Source organism: Aulonocara stuartgranti (genome assembly GCF_965226115.1).
Source record: "Aulonocara stuartgranti genome assembly, chromosome: 7".
In the NCBI taxonomy this organism is placed as follows: domain Eukaryota; kingdom Metazoa; phylum Chordata; class Actinopteri; order Cichliformes; family Cichlidae; genus Aulonocara; species Aulonocara stuartgranti.
Window position 1 is genome coordinate 2,987,962 of NC_138945.1, and position 18,794 is coordinate 3,006,755.

Below are 18,794 nucleotides of genomic sequence, written 5' to 3' on the forward strand. Positions count from 1 at the left end.
ATCGAGTAAAAGTTATATCGCGATACATATCGTTATCGTTCTATCGCCCAGCTCTAGTGGTCAGTGAACTCCTCCAAACCGAACCACCTTAGAACGATTTACAGTCTCTGCAGCTCCTGCACATCATTTACGCTTTTACGTCACGTACCAAGACAAAAAGTTACTGGTTCATGGAGGCTATAAAATACTAAGACTGATGTTTGACTGAGAAAAACATGTTATGCATTCACGTGTGCGGACAGCCAGTCACTGTGTTCTCAATCAATAGCCGACAAACAAACAGAACTTCAAACCAAACACACTTAATGCTCGACAGCTACAGTGAGCACTCTGACTGGCTGACAGTGAAGAGGTGGAAACTACTCTTTATGCAACGGCCCATCAGTCAAGCATCATGCAGTCATTTCAAAATAATGTCAATGAAAAGGAGACTCTCCTCTAGCTTTCAGGTCTGAGAGGTGAAGCCAGCGTTCTGCCCACTGACCAGCAGGGAGTGACTCCTGTTTACAAAAAAGCAACAGCCTCTGCCCCATCTTTAATCTGCTGCTGTGCTGTGGATGGTTTTGTCCTTTCACAGAGGGTGGATTGTTTTTGTGGTGGTGATCTCCTCCATATGGAGCTATGGGCATCTGAGTGGCGTCTGACAGAAGCAGCTGTAGCAAACGAGTTTTATTGAGGGGACCATGACGTTAATTTGTAAATAAGATTTTTCTGTGGCATCTGAATGAGAAGGAAAGCTAACATGACAGTGGCAGAAGCACTCAGCAGGAGGTTTCATAGCAGGACTTCACTAACCAATGAAAGCTACAGTGGCTGCCTTTTATTTTCAGTTCAATTCAAATCAGTTTTATTTGTATAGCAACAAATGACAAGAACAGTTTACTCAAGGTGTTTTATACTGTGAGGTAAACACAATTTACAAATAATAGAATACTTTAAAGTCTCAGCAGGAAGACTGAAGAATGCCTTTTCAATGTTATTGTGTGACTTCTGTTTCTCTTGTTTTTGTTTCATGCTTTTGGGGAGATCCTGCAAAATCCTGCCTCCTAATCTGAACGAACTCGATGTGTTAGTAAAAAAAAGGTTTGCAAAGTTGGCAAGTTCTTCAAATGTCCTGCCTCAAAATGCTAAAAAACTAAAACTGTGTTTATTGGCACAAACAGCCAGAAAAAAAACTGTTTTCCCTGTTTAATTTCTATCTATGTGAGGAAATGTGTCTTATTAGAAATACAAGAGCCAGATAAATGTATACTTGTAAACATTTATAAAACCCTGTTTCTTGTTAATCCCTTTAACTCACAGATAACCATAAAAAATATTGTTTGAGCAAATAAGAGAAAGAGTTACTAACCAGATATTTTGGCTTCTTGTGTCACCTTGCAAAGTTTCGTGTGGCTGTCGATCAACAGAAGGCCAAGAAGAATAGCCGAGACCATAATCCTTATTTAAATAAAGAAGAATTACTAAATTCATTTTCAGCAGGGATGCACCAGCATCTGGTGATATCAGCCAATAGACTGATGTGAGTGCTTCATATGAGTCGCTTTATTTTAACATCAGCAAAAGCTCAGAAAGTTAAAAGATGATTAAAGAAGCAACAACAACAATGAAAGAAAGGACTTAAGGTCTTATGGGAAAGCTCAGAAATGACCGTCTCTGGGACTTACATCAGACACACGCAGCAAAATGAAAATAAAACAGGACGCACTGACAGTAGCTGAAATCATCATCATCGTAATAACTCCGCTTTGTTTGTAATGGCGAATAACGGTTACTGTCACCTCGATGTGATTTAGATTGTGTTGTAGGTGGTAACAGGTCACATGCTGATCTCTGTGGCAGATATATTGGATTATAGAAGGTGGCAGCATGAGGCGTGAATGTTTTCTGTCTCTGTGTTTGAGGCAGCAAAACTGAACCGGTCTGTTTGAAAAGGAGCTCTGCTGTCTGTCCAGTATGTCCAGTATGTCCAGTATCCGTCATGGAACAACACTGTCACGTCCTCTCCACCACAGGGTGGAGGGTACCAGCTCTCATCATTTTGGTGCACACACTGAAGGATCTTAACTTCCTTAGGAAGTAGAGCCTACTCATCCCCTTCCTGTGCTTCTCCACATCACTGATGTCAGTAAACTCTGTGTTGGCCTTCATCTCCATACAGAAAACACAAGGAAGAAAGAAGCACGTCTGACATCTGCAACCTGTTAGCTTTGCAGGTTCTGATTTTACAGGTTAAAAAGCCTCTGGGGGCAGCGTTTAGCTGCACACAAACTGTGGTTAAACCACATCACAGGGTCCGAGTTCATCACGTGACGTACATCTCATCTTCCTTTGTATCCTGTCCTGCAAAGACCTGTATTCAAGCACAAACTAATAAAAAAATCACATTGCAAAAGATAGTTACTGACAATTTCTGAATGGCGTTTAATTATATTTCACAAAAATGCAAAATAAAGCAAGTCCGTGATCATTTCAGGCTTTCATCGTTAATGGTTTTTGAGATATACGAGCACAAATGTGCAAAAGGAGACGACTCAAAAACCACAGAAGAAAGTAGCAGTTCCAGGTAACACTGCACTAGCTGTTTGCTCTGTTTGCAGGACAAAGCGTTATAAAAATAGCTTTGTCCCCGTTGCTGTCACTGAATTAAATAAGAACTGTTTTTGATTCGAAATATTAAAGTATGTGTCACAGTGAGTTTTATATATTTACTAGGTATGTGTGTTTTTAAAGGGATGTCAAATGCTGTCATTTTTCTGTAAAGCAAATTTACCTTGCCTTTAGGTATAAATAAAGTTACCTTACCTTACCTTACCTTATCTTTTTATCCTGGCTCCATCATTCAAGGCCAGGATGAGTTAAGCTAGTTAACAACGTCCTCATTTTACCCCCACCATGACGCTGCGCTTATTTACTGTTCCCTCCAATAGACCTGTGTAAATACGCATCTGCAAACAGAGTGGGTGGGACGATGGTTGACCTCGGTGCTGACCCGTGACTTGTAGATGTCCTGCAGAGGAAAAGTATACACGACTACCAGTGATTGGTCCTTGGAGTACGGAGAGGAAAACCAACTAGAAGCAGTGCTGGCAGTGACGCCAGGCGATATAACCAAAAGCACTACAGCACAGCTCAGCAGTAATACTGTTAAAGCCACACGACACCACCAACCAGCAAATATTCATCTGTTTTAGTCGCTCTGTCATCATCCTGCAGTGGTTTGCACTGTTGCCTCGCAGCAACAAAATCCTGGTTTTGAACCCCACGCAGGACCTTTCTGTGTGGAGGTGACATGTTCCTCTGTGGGAGTACCCAGAGAGTCCAGAGTCATGCCGTTAGTGGGGTTAGGTTAATTGTGTGTGTGAATGTGAGTGCGATTGTCCGTCTGTGTGTGTTAGCCCTGGACAGACTGGTGTCATAGCTTAAACAAAAATACAACATAAAAATAAAGAGGTGTTAGGAACCAGATGAGAACTGGGAATACAACTGGGTTGTACGCTTCTCTGTTCTTCCTCCAAACATAAGCAGCGTCTCTGTGGCCAAAGAGCTCTAGTTTCACCTCATCTGAACAAACGGACCAGCTTCCAGTCTGCGTTATCTTCTCTTAGTCTGCAGCCTCACAGTCCCTTCCTGTGCATCAGCTCAAAGCTTCCTGAGCTTTTATACTGTGTGTAAACTGAAGATAACCCTCAGGTGTAACTTGATTTTACAGCTTTGACCATCAGAGTTAGAGCACATCGTTACACAGCAGTGCTCTGTGCTGTGGCTCAGTGAAAAGGTTTGCACTGGTGCAAATAGAAGTGATGTGTGCTTTCTATAAGAAGCTGGTTCCCCACTTGGAGAACGTTTTGAGAAAAACTTTAAATTTAATAGGGGGTTAAAAAAAAAGCGTGTCCTTGTTTTTATGTCGTGTGAAGTGAAAACAGGAAGCCAAAAGTTAGCTGTGCAAATGGAAATTATATAATCAGAAACATTTACCTCGGTCTGGACTTCCAGGTGGGGTAAAAGTCCTGAAACGTTGGACCTGCCGACGGAGCCAAACAAAACACATTACGAAAACACAACGATCCCCTCTGTGTTGTTTATTCTCAATTATATAATCAGAGACCTGTTATGATAAACCCGAACACTCGATACACACCTGCTACAATAAAGCTGCACCATACAAACGTTTACAAGAAGCTTTTCTTTCCTTTCAGTTGAACGTGTTTGAGTGCTACCTTCTTCACATTTTAATAGGGAGACAAATCTATTTAAAACAATTCTATGTTCTGTGTTTTGCACATCTACATTCAGTTAGCGTAGAGGAACCGTGTTGGCTCACAAGAACAGACAGATCATTAGAGAGCACTGATGGCTGTATCTTCACGCGGCATCTAAAAATACTCTAAAAACTCGAGTACTCGAGTAGGAGAAATTAGTTCAACTGCTGTCACCGTGACTGAGCACTCTCGCATTTTCATACTCTAACAGAAGTCTTTTCTTTTTGATGTGAGGTCTATAATCAGGGTCACGGTCAGGTGACTCCTCTCCGTCACTGCTTGAGGAATCAGTGGAGTAAAGAGCGTTCACATCGAAGGAAGAGTCTTCCTCCTCTTGCATCCTCCTTTCCTCGCCGTCGCTGCCTTGCTCCACGGGCTCTTCCGGCCCGGCTGAGGCTTTCCTTCGGGTCGATAGGTGACACTGCTCAGAGCTCAGCCTGGTAAGACTCACGTAGGGTTGTAGCAGCTTGGAGTGCAGCAGCACACCCTGACTGGGCAGCGATAGCCTCAGCTGAGCTCTGAGGCCTCGGCTGGTTTTGTCCCTGCCTGCGGCAGAGGAGGAGCGTGAGGAGCGCCGGGCGGTTCCTGATCGAGGTCTGCTGTTCTTTTGTGGCTGACGATGGCGAAGAGAGCTCCGAGGGACGACTTTTTTAGATGACTTGGAAGATGGTGTGATTTGATTGGCAGCACAGGCAGAGAACAAACTCTCTGACTGAGCACCTGTCTGAGGAGGTCCAGAGACACTGATGTCACTGGCTGTGGCTGGAACACCCATCTGAGAGGTACTTGGGTCCTGAACAAGCTGCTGGGGGGTTTGAGCAAATGCCTCCAAATCCTCCTTGTGTCTGTTGGTACTGCAGACCCGTCTGAGCTTTCTCTGTTCAGTCGGGGTTTGACACCAGGCAGAGTGAGATGAACTGTTTTTGTCTTTTACGTTTCCTGAGGTGTGATGGTGTGGAGAACTTAGCATCTCCGAACTGGAAGAAGCTGCCAGAAGAAGCTGCTTTGGTGATGCTTGCTGGTGTTTACAGCTCGTCCCGAAGGAGCCGATGTTCACCAGTCGGACCACCGGTGACAGCAGAGCAGGCAGCGGAGAGCCCCGAGCAGACGAGGCCTGAGGCAGAATTTGTGCTTGTGAGGTGTCGCCTGAGGATCCGAGTGACCCGGAGCTGCGCCTGTATTTGGGTTTTGCTGTTCTGGATGCTTGGACTGCTGCCCGAGGAGGGCTGGGGGTCTGCGAAGGTGGCTGATCGGACAGACAGGGGATGAGGTCAGATGGTGTGAGGTCCTGCGATGAAGAAGTAGAAGACGACGACGGGAAGAGCAGGGGAGATGAGGAAACGTTCGGCTGAAGGAGAAGCTCCTCCGAGCATCCCCGCAGGATGCTCTTCACCCATCGCTGGTGTTTGGAGCAGAACTGAGGGGTGGGGGCCGCCTCCTGAACACTTGTGCTGCTTCCCTGACTGCCCTCTTCCTCCGCTCTCTTGTTCACCTCATCTTCCTCCTCTGGTTGCTGATGTCCTTTAACGTCTGAGCTCCTGTCCGAAAAACTGAAGCCGTCTTCGGACACGTCGCGAGGAGCCTCCTCTGGATGAACATCTGGATTAGTTTGGCTTAAAGCCGACTTAAAGAGTTGAGGCGACCGAGATATCGACGACTGACGACAGGAAGCAGCATCTAAAGAAAGAAAACAGCGACACGCTTGATACTGATAACAGTGGATATTCATAATTTCACACAAAGATCTAATCCTGCTTGTGTCCTAACAGTAAAAATATACAGTTTAAAAGGAGAAAATTACATAAATAAAAAGAAACAGCAGAAATGGTAAAAGCCACGACTCAAAGCTAAAGAAATCTACCCTAAAATAAAATAAAATATAAAGTTATTATCTTTTTATGATGTAAACTTGAGGTGAACTTTTCGTGTTGAGCTGTTTCTTACCGCAGTGCAGCAGCTTCTTCAGGGTCGCAGCTATGGTGGTGGAGTCAGAGCTTATCACCTCTAAAAGTAGCTTCTCCTCTTCAGTCACAGGGCTCTGTTTCTTCAGGATCTAGTGAAGCACAAATGTTCAGTTATCACAGCGAGACATTCTCACTGCTGGCATTTCTGCTCGTCTTCATTTCCCTCATCAACAATCTTAAAGGAAACTTGTGGAGTTTTTGACCACATGAGGTCGCTGTAGAGCCAACGGGACAGTTTATCTACATTCAAACTCTCATTTTTACAAACGCATCTTTAAACCCTGCACACACACACACACACACACACACACACCTTATCAATGTAGGTATCTCCTTGTAACACAGCATCCAGCTCATGGAGATAATGCAGCAGCCTGTCCTCGACTTTCTGGGCATACCGTTCCCCATACTGCTCGTCCATGTCATTCTGCAAGACAGACAAAAGGCATCATCCCATGAAATTCAGCATAATAAGTGCAAAAGTCTTGAGCCACACTCCGTTTCTACGTCCAGATGGGCAGAATCAACTTTTTGGGATTTCTTTACCTGGATGACTGAGCATGCAATCATGAAAGACGTGTTTGGGAATCACTTTGTTGGTGCAAAAATATGATTTTATGTCTGTCAAACTGCTTGAATGATTCAAGCTAAGTGTAAAAAAAAAACATTCCTCTGGAAGTGGTGCGAGGACTGAGAACGAGCAGCCAATGTCCAAAGTTCTAGCACATTACTGTTCCTCCACGCTTGATCACTTTTTCAGGTTGGCAGCCCTACGACTCTGCAGCTCACGGAAAGATTTTGTACATCGTAGCTCTGCAGCGCACCCTGCTGGCCACAGTTAGGACCGCTTCATTTTTGGCCCAGCTGGGATGAGTTTTTCTCTACTAAGAAATCTAGTTGTACAAATACATGCAGGGTTGCCTTTATGATAATTCCAAACATTCGAGGTTTGATCAAACCCGACTGATTATTGTGAACAGCACTGTGTCTCAAAGCATAACTTTGGGGAAACTGCAATGCCTTTATCCAACAAATCCCAAATTGTATGATTTAGAAATGTGCATGAATCACGTAGGCCATGAATATATTGGGACTGAAATGTATATAGAATATTCTGGATCTGTCTCATAATCACTTACAGGAGATTTACCTTAATGTAATGTTCAAGTTTGTCTTTGTCCATAGCAAGTGTTTGCGCCAGAGTCCTAAAGTCCAGGTGGTTCTTCCTCATGAGGAACATTTCTCGTTGGCTCTGTGCAAAAAACACCAGAACACATAGAATCACCTGTTGATATAAGTAAAGTTTTTCATGCAGGCAACTGTAACTGTTCCCAAAAGCCAATTCCAGGTATGCTATCACATTTTTCAATATGCAACAACACAAAATGTTATGAACGATTTACTTTATTCACAGAATAAAAGTGCCTCGCTCGAGGCTTCAGAAAGAGGACTGAAGGAGAAAGAACGGGTGAGGTCACAGCGATGAAGTACATCTATTATATACAGTCTATGACAGCACACCACCAGTGTGCCATCTGTGAGGAGGCAAAAACTAACAAATAGTTCGATTCAGTTTTATTTATATAGCGCCAAATCGCAACAGCAGTCGCCTCACAACACTTTATTTTGTCAGGACAACATACAGAGAAAGCTCCATCAGTCAAACAACCCAGTATGAGCACTTGGCGACAGTGGGAAGGAAAACTCCAGCAGAGCCAGCCTCACAGACTGAGGGAGGGGCGGCCATCTGAGCAACCGGTTGGGGGGTGAGTGGAGGGAGGCAGGAAAACCCCCCCACAAACTATGGAAGACATCCAGAGCTTGATGCTTCCTGTCTGGTGTCTGAACTTTTCCTTTACCTTTCTTGAATATTTATTATAAAAATGTATCATTTATATTCTTAATCCTGCTGTAACACAATCATTTTCTATGTGGGATCAAAAAGTATCCATCCATCTATCTTTCTTCCTGATGTCTAAGGGGTTCATTTAAAGGAAACAATCGATGCAACATGTATGAGACATTTATGAGAGCTCAATCAGCCACAATAATAAAATCATTGACAGGTGAGGTGAACAACAGCCATCACTGTGTTCCAGTGCTGAGTTCTGCTGGGAAACCTCGGTCTCGACATGTTTTACCACCCAACCAAACACCGCGGCGGACAAAACACACTCCAACGGACAACAACACTGCTCAAAGGTAGCAGCCTCCCTCAGCAGGACAAGACAGCAGCAGCACACACAAGCTCATGAACATAACAAAGCCTCCAACTGGACGTGCCAGGACAAGTCCGATCCTGTAACCCACTCAGACCCAACAGGACACCCCCGGAGGCTTTGTGCCCCAGTGGTTCGGAGCTGTTCGGTGAGTTATGCATAATATAAGGCAGGTACTTTTAACTCAGTTTTGGTCTCCACCAGTTCAACAGTGGCTTCCAGTTAGTTCCGGTGCAGGGCAGGTCACTTACACACTGGTCTTGGTACTCGGGGAGTTTGCTCGGGAAGAACTGGCCAATTTTTGACACGGTGTCAACCATTCCCCGGCCCTCTTTGAGCATCCACATAATGACCTGGAAGGAGACACAGGAACCACCAGGAGGTGAACGTTCACGAAGAAACAACCCCATTTGACATTCCTGTACATGCTTACTGGACCACTACTTATTTCCCTACCATGGTCTTGAGGCCAAACATGATCTTCATGTGTTTGATGGCAGGAATCAGTCTGGGTAGAAGTCGGTACGTGGTTTCCAGAAACCCTATCACCCTCTCAAAGTGCTCCAGGTCCCTGCTCTTTATGATGGAATAGACCTGAGCAGAGACGACGCGCAGCCTCCACGAGTCTTCCAGACTCAGAGGTTGGGAGTCCACATCTGGCCAGCTGGACAGGTCCAAAACTGTGAGCACACAAAATGAAGCCAGCATGTCACAAGCAAACGCAAAGGCATGAATACTTTTGTTTCTAAGACTTTCTTTATCTCTGCTGTTTGAGATTAGCTTTGCAAGTTTCATGTTATTGTTTCTTCTACATCAGTATAAAAAACACTCAGACAAAGGAGTTCAATAAAGTTTTTGTTGTGTTAAAACTTTTTATTAAAATCCCCAGAACCAACCTTGTTGTATATCCATCATCTTGTGAGTCCAGACATGCTCTATGATCCACACAGGCAGCTTAGAGAAGCTCTGCATGCGTCCAGCCCGCAGCTCCCCTCCGTCCATGGCTCAGCTCCGCGGGCTGTGTGGAGGGAGACGGAGGAGAGCATCAGCCCGCTGCACCTCCTTAAACCCCCGAACCACCACAGCTGGACATGTACCGGCAAGTTGAGGATGTCACGCATCTGAACATCCCCGGCTTTTTTTTAAAAAAAATGTTGCAAATAACTTCCTTTGCATGCCTTTATTTAGCATTTCAAAATAAAAGCTTAGGAAGCAAGAAACCCCGTCTCTCTCTGTAACACCAAGTGTGTCAAATTTGCTTCATGTTTGAGTTTTTCAGACTTCGTCATCGGTGTTATTTTTTCCCTCCTCGAAAAACTAATAGATTGCACAAAGATTCAGCAAACATGATACCAGGTAACCTTTTAAAACCTGAACCATAAAATAACAGCCAGAAATCTTTCGTTTTTTGATAATGGAGTGTTTGTTGAACCTTTAGACTAATATATCTAAAAATATATCACATTTTAATCTGCATATATGTGTTTTAATTTGTATCACATTTGCTACATTAGCCGTATGTTTGCAATTTAGGAATTAAAAATGTGTCATGCAATTTATATCATTTTTTGAGGGTAAAAAAAGTCACGCTGATGATGTAGAAGTCTCAAAAACTCACAAAAACACATGTATCAAATACGATATGCTTGGCTTTAAAGGGTTAAAACTCAACTACAAGTTTTTTAAATTGTGAGGAGATTCAATTCAACTCGATTCTAAAATAAAAAGTATCATTATTATTTGTCAACTATTTAATGGTTCAGGCTTTAAAGGCCTAACAGACATTTACCAGTTTGAGATGAATCTGCTGTAAAGTTGAACACAGTACAATATGAAATAAAAAGGAGAAATAAATGTTAAAGCAGTATATGGATATATAGAGATATAAACTGATGAATATTATGGTGTTCCCATCTTTCTTCAATAAGTTTATACGTTATTAAATTTGAACTAACTAGTTAACTATATAAAAATTGCTCAAAATCAGTCATCAAGATTTAATTTCCTATGATAATTAATATCTATGCAGCCAATAAATGTGTCTATTGATTCTATTTGTTTGTTTTTATTACAAAACATGTTTACGTGATGCAATCATCTGATCCGAGCCACGGTCTGAGTAACTCACTCACACATGCACTGTATACTTAGATCAAGTCCTTTGCACTACTTTTGAGCACTTTGTTCTCCCATGTGTGCCTTTTCTATTGGCCATAATTGGCCCATATTTCGTTGTACATGCACAATGACAAAAAAGGGCTGCTCTATTACATAGGTAAGCACATGGACTTTTATTGTGAAAGCGTGGTTGACCAGGAAGAACTTTACCGGAGCCGTGAATGTCTCTGCCCTGACTTCACCCTCCAAACTATGCGGTCTTGTCTAATCCACAGCGGAGCTCAGACGGTTCTATGAGGTAACGGGAAGCTGCAAGGCTTCGTTTTTGTTGCGCTCAGTCAGTACTGACAGTTATCTGACTTTTTATTTTTATTCATTGTTACATCAACATGCTAACGACCTAGCTTCAACAGCTCACGGTCGCTCTTGAACTGGCGCGCATGTTTCGTTGCACCTGGACAAACCGCTAGGTGGTGTCTGACTTAACGCTAAACAGGTGTTTCTCTAATTGATGTGTGCTGAGGGTAATATTAAAGAGCGTGATGTAAGAAATCACGCGGCGATATAAACAAGTTCAAGGGTGGCTGGTAATGCTAGCAGAAGTTTGTAGCTCTTGGGTATAAGCTTATATTTCAATGACAGAGCTAACCATCGAGCTCTCTGCATCAAACGGCGATGCTTGAAAATATAGAAAGCCATAAGACTTACCGGACGTGTTAGTTGTAGTCATTAAAATAAAAAGGGTGTCCACTAAACACTTAAAAATATTTTTTAAAAATTCCAAGTTGCGGCCCTCTCGTGTTAGCCGGTGTCCGCCATCTTTGTTTTGGTTCGGAAACACAGGTGCGACTTGGGAAATTGAGTTTTGCTGTATGGTTTGAAGATGGTGGCACTAGCAAAAACAGGCATGGGGATCCTAGAGATGCGGTGGCAGATGTGATGATCTGTGGTGACCTCTTAAAAGAAGAATGAGCAGTATTTTAAACCTTCTTACTGATGGAAGTCAACAAAGTGTCAAAAGATGTCTTTGCTTTCTCTGACCGACCTAAATGGCCTCCTTTTGTCTCTTTGTCTCAGTCCCACCATGAACACGTCCTCAGTGTCTCTGCTCCAGCTCTCCTGGACCGGGCTCAGACTGTATGCATCTAAAGGCCATCGCTCCGGAGCCCTGAGCCTGATGGCAGCAGCTTCCACCCGTCTTCCACACACCTCACCCTGTAGACGCTCCTTATCCAGCAACGTCAAAGTGCGCTCCTACCTGCAGTACGTCAAACGCAAGATCATATCCCCCCCCAGTCCTCCGTACAGCCATGTGTGTCAGGTAGGAGACCCGGTGCTGCGTTCACATGCAGCTGCTGTGGACCCTTCAGCTGTAACAGGACCTGAGATCCAGCGTGTCATTAAAACTATGGTGGCAGTAATGAGGAAGCTTGAGTGCGTGGGACTGAGTGCGCCTCAAATTGGCGTGCCACTCCGGATCCTGGCTCTGGAATATCCCCAAAAAATGTTTGAAGAGAGCGCGCCTGCCACGAGGGAGGTCCGCGGTCTCTCCGTCCAGCCCCTAAGGATCTTTGTGAACCCACAGCTGAGGGTGCTGGATGGTCGGACGGTGCTGTTTCAGGAGGCCTGTGAGAGCATCTCGGGCTTCTCTGCCACGGTTCCCCGCTACCTGTCTGTGGAAGTGTCTGGTACGCATGCTTAAAGCTCAACAGTGACACGTCTCATTTAAGAGTGTCCACATTTGTAAGGTGTGCCTTTGTCTCGGGCTTCTGTCTTCTCACCCTGCAGGTCTCAATGAAAATGGCGAAGCTGTAACGTGGCAGGCTAGTGGCTGGTCGGCCCGGATCGTCCAGCACGAGATGGACCACCTGGACGGCGTCCTCTACGTCGACCGCATGGACACAAAGACCTTCATTAATATCAACTGGCAGGCACACAACGAATAGAGTGAACACCTGCTCAGGGCAGACTGGCTAACTGGCGATGCACATGTGAACGTGTCTTCTGGTTTCTGTGGACCACAGATCTGTACTTTGACAATAAATGCTGAAAGGATGCAGAATGGATCTTTAAATGTTGTTGCCTTCCATCATAGTGAAGAAAGGATACGATTGGGCAGGACTCAGTTAAAAGGCTCCAACAGCTGGAACACCAAAACACTGATGTGGGCTAAAATATTGCTACCTTATAAAGCGTGGAAACTGCTTTTCAACACATAAGCAATTATTTGTGTCATTAAAATGTTAATTATAGAAGTTATGAAAGCTGGTTTTTTGTCTACAGGATACCTGAGGGCTGTGGTACGAAGCAAGATGAATGATTTAGCCAGCTTCGTCAAGCTTAAAGAGTTTTCTGTGTCACAAACTTCTAAACCACCGTGGTAATGATGAACACATAACCTGAATTTCAGTTTAAAATGAACTGAATTTGAATTAAAATGTGCAAAAATCACCAACTTTCAACAGTTTAGCATTTTACTGTTATATTTTTATTTTCTGACAACATCCCTGTTTGGAGTAGGGCAGCGGTCTCCAACCTTTTTTGCGCCACGGACCGGTTTATGCCCGACAATATTTTTCACGGACCGGTCTCTAAGGTGTCGCGGATAAATACAAGAAATAAAACTAGTACCAGTACCGAAAAAAAAAGATTCATAACACACGTGAAAAGACCCAGGAAAACAGAGCTAACGATGACAAAATAACGCTGAAAACCGATAAAAACCCTGAAAACTATACATTTCACACCTGAGCCTCAACTGTCGCGGCCCGGTACCAAACGACTCACGGACCGGTACCGGTCCGAGGCCCGGGGGTTGGGGACCGCTGGAGTAGGGGACACTCACAAGGATCATTATGTGAAGGGAGGAGTCACATGACCCCACAAACTGCACGCATCAAACCCGAAACAAAAAGGCTAGCTTAGCAAAGTGGCTAACCATTGTGTTTTTCCTTCATATCTCAAACTGAGGTTTCAGGTTTTGTTGAGCCAGCTAAGGCAAAGAAAGCCTGACTGTGTTCAACTTCATTCTCAGGCATTTAAAAATTTAAAAGTAAATGTGGGTAAATGCCAGAAGTTCCTCTAATGGCCACTGGGGGCCGGTTCCAAAAACGAGTCGATCCATGATGTCATCTGCTGTTAAAGCAGCGGCACCAATGTGAGAGCACTGTAACATCATGACATCAACACCACTGGACAATCCTGGCTGCTGTAGATGAGTTAGCAAAATATAATATCAGAAAAAATGATCCTAAAAAACATTACAACTATATCTATAGTTTATTTAAGTGTGCTGTGAAGACATTTGGGAGTGCTTGAGCACCTGAAAAAGGACGAAGCAGCACCAAGCTCTGGCTACTGTGATCTTTGTCCAAATATGAACATTTTTGGTTCCAAAAAACCCCAATAACAAATAGATATAATATCACTTTGAACCACGAGATGATGCAAAGTCCAATCTGCCCTCAGTCATCATGAGATATTCTAACATTAGTAACTATGTGCTAACGCAGCATCTGTCACAGTACAACAGCAGGAATGGTTATAAAAAAAACAGACTCGGATTAGTTACAAGACGTCTTTAAAGACAGCAACACAAATTCATTTCAAACAGAAGTAAACATAACGCTCAGTGAATTACTGCAGGAAAAGTTTCTGGTAGAAGGCTGACCGGGTGGTTACAAAAGGTTTTTACAGAAAGAAGTGTTATCCTTTTATTTTTGCACCGTGTATGAATATCACACAGACGCATGACCGCCGCCGAGGTCGGCGCTGCCGTGCCGTGCAGCTACATTTCTGGGAAGGGTGCATGTCAGGCTACATTGCAGCATTAGCAGAGTACAATGCAGTTTGACAAACATTTGGTGTAAACAAATGTTTGTCCTAAACGTGGAAAGACTCCCTTAAAGTGTTCCTGAGATGTTGCATTAAGGCGACAGTGGAAAAGCTAGGAAAACAAAGCTTCCAGCTGCCACTGACATTTCAGAAAATGTGCTTTAGACAACAGTGAAGTCACCTTAAAGGCAAAAACAAGCAGATTTCAGCACTCGGCCAAATGATTACTCGAGAAAATAATTTCATAGTTACAACAAACGTTAGTTTCAGCTGTTTTTACCTTTCACAGCAAATTACAACAAAAGAAAAAAAAAAAAAAAAAAAAAAAATGAGGAAAGCCACTTAACCTGCCAAAAAGTAATATTTGAAAACTTCTCTAATACAGAAAAATGAAGGTTCTTAGTGTTAGTTATGAAGCAATTACATTTTAAATGCTGTGACTGATTTTATATTAAATCATACCCACCACACCACGGTGATCACGCCAATTCATCCCATGTTACACACGTTTACCACACATACACTTTAATGGCACATTGACCCTTTTACTGCAGTCTGCTGCAGGACACAAACATAAAACACTTGCTTTTGCGTCATGAGTTACCGCAAAGCGACCTGCGAGCGCAAAACCACACCACACAGAGGCTGTTACATGCAAATATCAAATAAATGGCACAATGGCAGAACTTCAAGGCAGCGTTTTCAGTTCCAGTACGCAGATTTAAGTCACTGTAACTTTTGCTAAATGCATCTCGTAAGTGCAAAGCTTTTCAGACCTTTATCACACAGATGTTGACTGGTCAAATGTTTGGCCGCAGCTGCATGCAAGCGGATTTCTGAACCAACAGCCACTACAATATTCGTTTCCACAGTATCTGCACAGGACCAGAGGCTTTCTGGAGCACCACTTTTTACAGGAGGAGCACTTTCCCAGCAGTGTGCTGCGATGGAGTGACCAGCAGGATTTCGCCATGTTGCAGGATTTCAAGTGGAAGACTCTGCACTTGTAGCACAGGATCTGAGGGTCTGGATTGTTGAGATCGCAGCATTCGTGGTAGGCGATGGCAGGAGGGAGTGCAATTATTGATGCGGGGTCTTCACTCAGAGGTAAGGAGCTCACTGCTGCACTGCTGCCAGTGAGAGTGGGTGATCTGAGGCCTCCACTCTGCATTTTCTTCACTTGTTTCACGTTGTGGAGATTCTTTCTGCAAATCTTAAGGACTACACAGGTCTCATCGTGCAGGGCTTTGCATTCAGAGCAGTAAGAACAAGAATCTGAGTTCTGGACGCACCTGCAGAGGTTGTGGTCGCCATCCTCGCTCTTCAGAGCCTCGATTGGATCTACCTGCAGACTTTGAGGCTCAGAGTTTGTTTCACCCAGCCTCGTAGCACCAGGGGAACGCCAGCTTGGCCTCTTGCTGTCCGCGGAGTTTCTGCCGGTGAGCGGCTCTCGTGGTGGGAATGATGCTGTTGTTCCGTTGCTGTGTGTTTTGACAGTGGTGGGTGATACGTTGTCCGCTGTCGTCCAGATGAATGAGCAGGGACTCTCTTCCTTGTTGACAACCATCTGCGGGTCCCCTTCATTAACCGGATCGGTGTACAGATCCACGTCTCCATCGGGCTGCTCCATTAGGGCCTCGCCAACCTCCAGCATCTTCTTGGTGTTCTCCACAGCAACCTGTAGGGAGATATAAGTAATAAAGTCAATTAAGGCATTTCATATCCTACTGTTGCATTTATTAGCAGGAAGAAAGAAATCATACAATTGACACTTTTCTTTGCTAAACATTTTGCCTCACAGTACACCCTCCTGGACCAAACATAGTACGACAAAGCAAGATTAGTGGGTTAGTGAGGAACGTTTTCTATGATTTTAAAGGGTGGAAGTTAAAAACAGCTTGCTTGAGGCAGACAATGAAGCGATTGGCTGCACCAAGGCTGAAAGAAAACAAAACAAAAGATCTCAGCATCAGCGTCACATACCTGCAGGCCGTTTCCTCGCTGCCTCTCCATCACTGCGCTCAGCTCCCACTGGGTGTCACCGCAGTGCTTCCCCAGCGCTGTTGTAAGAAAGTGGCACTCGCAGCGGGCCAGGAAGAAGGCGCAAGACAAACAAAGGAGGGTATCCGAAGAGGTGGAGTTCACTCTGTGCGTCTGGAGATGGAGCTGCTCAGATGATGACGCGCTGAGCTCGTAGCCCAACAGGTTGAACAGGTTCTCGATCTGAGCCGTCGACAGCACCGGGGTGATGTAGTGCGTGAACGTGCCGGAGTACATCTGGGACACAAAATGTGAAACTTTAAAATCACATTTGATTATTTTAACTGAACACATGAACTTTTTTCTCCTTCTGGCCCACCTGGATTACAGTGTACTCCTTCCTCCAGGGACCCAGGTACAGGTTCAAGGCTGCTTGCTCCAGCACCTCAAAGGCTTTGGCCAGGCCTTGCAGGCCTCCTCTGGTTCCAACTTGTCTGCTCCATCCTGCTGCTGTGACTGCCTTGAGCGACTCCTCCATCACCCTCAGTGGATCCACACCCAGGCAGTGGATCTCCTGAGCATTTCCCTCCTTCATAAGTCCCTCCACCTTTCTCCACAGCTCCTCATCTCTGCACGGCAGGCTCGAGCCCTGTTCCACGATTTGGCGCTCCAAACTGCGATCGTAGGCGCCCGTGAGATCTACGTCTCTCTTCCTCGAGAAGCTCATCTCTTTCATCCATTTATAAGAGAGAGAGACAAAAATAAACCAAGATGATCCTAATAACTGAGTCACACCTTTTTTTTTTCTTATTGCTGTGCATCAACCTAACAGTGCCCACTGGCAACGGATGTCACTGAGGGAGTGTCCTATGAATTGAATTCCACCTCATTTCACTCCAATGGGATTGACTATATTTCTCTGTTCTGTTAGTAACTATTCAATAAAGAGTTACAGTGTGACTAAAGTTAAACACACACACACACACACACACACACACACACACGTGTTTTCCAGGCTCCTGCTATGTCTGCAGCACATGCTGACGTAACTGTGGCCACTGGAAATATAAAACATTTCGACCTTTAGCCTCATTAAATAGCACACTCTGTATCAGCTGCGACTCGCTTTGAGCACATGTTAATAACGAAAGTGAAACTTTGCCATAAGTGAAAATAAGTTGACTCACTTTGTTTTTTTTTTACATCTACCAAACTTTAACGTGTTTTCAGGGAACATCTGGGAACTTCAAGCTCATCAACGAGAAAAACGAGAACCTTTTTTTTTTTTTAACAGCCCCACTTAGCATTAGCTTAGCCGCGTCTACTACGTTAGTTACCCAAGAGAACTTACGGGTCGGACAGTGAACGCACCCCCCGCCCGCACATTGTAAACCGGCTTGTTTTCCTTACTTTACCCAGTTTGCGGTGAAGTGGCGCAGGGAAGCTTGGTACCGAGCTGTTCTTCAGTTCGGCCGATATATAATCCGTCGACGAAAGCGAAATCAACTTTTATCAACCTTCCAGTGTGATGTCAGGCTCAGTCTGTGTGGGAAAATACCCAGGAAGTGCGAGGAAGCGGCTGAACCTCCCCAAGGAAGATGTACATTTTTCATATTAAGAAGACATCTATGTCGTTTTGAAAACACGCCGAATTACACGTACGCTCCCGATAAACTTGTAAACGTAACGATTTAAGTTTTAAAATGTGTGTTTTTAAGCCAAAGCGCGAGGCAATAGAAAACCGGTATAATTTGTAGGAAAACTCGGACTGAGAGAACATGAAGGTATGTTCGTAGGTATGCGAAGCTAACGTAACGCAGCGGGCTACAGGTGGGCGAGTCTGGCTTTGTTCGATATAAAACGTGTCTGACACACAGACTCACCTGTTCCTGGCACGTAATCAGCTGTTTTGGCGAGTCCGGCCACACGGCAATCTGCTCGATTATCTGGGTAACGTAAACATTGTCACGTGGCACGGGATTTCCAGTTTATACAGGGTGTGTTTGGCAGTTGTTCCTGGATGTGCCGTTAGGTGGGTGGAAACAATGGAACAATTGCTTTAAATTAAAAGAAAAGTGATGTAAAAACGGGCTGAAATACAGAAAAGGTGGAAACAGGAAGAAGCTGCAAAGTGTGCTACCGAATAAATCGATTAAATCAACAGTTTTCTTGCGTGTAGTTTCAGCCACTAGATGGCAGCATTTCACCTGCTGCAGCAGCCTCACCTCTGCATGAACCACTGACACGGCACACGCAGACACACAAACACACGTCTTCCTGTCTTTGTGAGGACGTTTACTGACATGATCACAGGTGAGCAGCTAGTTTAAACTCTTTAGCAGAGTTTTTCTGGTGCGATGGGAACATATCCATACATTATACAAATAAACTGTAAAAGTATTTGTTCTGTGGTTGTT

The 18,794-nt window shown here is 44.3% G+C and overlaps 3 protein-coding genes across 8 annotated transcripts; 1 reads left to right on the forward strand and 2 right to left on the reverse strand.

Moving 5' to 3' along the window:
• Positions 1 to 1,392: 1,392 nt before the first annotated feature.
• LOC309710866 (uncharacterized protein) lies at positions 1,393 to 11,634 on the reverse strand. Of its 3 annotated transcripts, XR_014277825.1 has the most exons (10): positions 11,272 to 11,634; positions 9,342 to 9,580; positions 8,902 to 9,125; positions 8,697 to 8,798; positions 7,377 to 7,478; positions 6,540 to 6,653; positions 6,207 to 6,315; positions 4,142 to 5,939; positions 3,979 to 4,024; positions 1,393 to 3,010 (listed from the first exon to the last, which is right to left on the reverse strand). XR_014277825.1 is itself a non-coding variant. In XM_082540686.1 (8 exons), the coding sequence occupies exons 2-8, from the start codon at positions 9,445 to 9,447 to the stop codon at positions 4,423 to 4,425; spliced, it is 2,274 nt and encodes a 757-aa protein (XP_082396812.1). In that variant the 5' UTR covers positions 9,448 to 9,463; positions 11,272 to 11,634; the 3' UTR covers positions 4,077 to 4,422. The 3 variants fall into 3 exon arrangements, 2 of the variants coding, with proteins under 2 accessions (XP_082396812.1, XP_082396811.1); XM_082540686.1 differs by lacking the exons at positions 1,393 to 3,010; positions 3,979 to 4,024 and having other exon boundaries at positions 4,077 to 5,939; positions 9,342 to 9,463; XM_082540685.1 differs by lacking the exons at positions 1,393 to 3,010; positions 3,979 to 4,024 and having other exon boundaries at positions 4,077 to 5,939.
• pdf (peptide deformylase, mitochondrial) lies at positions 10,744 to 13,014 on the forward strand. Its single transcript, XM_082540696.1, has 3 exons — positions 10,744 to 10,861; positions 11,641 to 12,251; positions 12,352 to 13,014. The coding sequence occupies exons 1-3, from the start codon at positions 10,857 to 10,859 to the stop codon at positions 12,507 to 12,509; spliced, it is 774 nt and encodes a 257-aa protein (XP_082396822.1). The 5' UTR covers positions 10,744 to 10,856; the 3' UTR covers positions 12,510 to 13,014.
• Positions 13,015 to 14,126: 1,112 nt separating this feature from the next.
• Positions 14,127 to 18,586, reverse strand: spata2l (spermatogenesis associated 2-like). 4 transcript variants are annotated; one of them, XM_082540687.1, is made up of 4 exons: positions 18,261 to 18,586; positions 16,757 to 17,106; positions 16,381 to 16,674; positions 14,127 to 16,075 (listed from the first exon to the last, which is right to left on the reverse strand). In XM_082540687.1, exons 2-4 carry the CDS (start codon positions 17,102 to 17,104, stop codon positions 15,179 to 15,181), a joined length of 1,539 nt encoding a protein of 512 aa, XP_082396813.1. In that variant the 5' UTR covers positions 17,105 to 17,106; positions 18,261 to 18,586; the 3' UTR covers positions 14,127 to 15,178. The 4 variants fall into 4 exon arrangements, with proteins under 4 accessions (XP_082396813.1, XP_082396814.1, XP_082396815.1 ...); XM_082540688.1 differs by lacking the exon at positions 18,261 to 18,586 and adding an exon at positions 17,793 to 18,242; XM_082540689.1 differs by lacking the exon at positions 18,261 to 18,586 and adding an exon at positions 17,788 to 18,242.
• Positions 18,587 to 18,794: the final 208 nt, after the last annotated feature.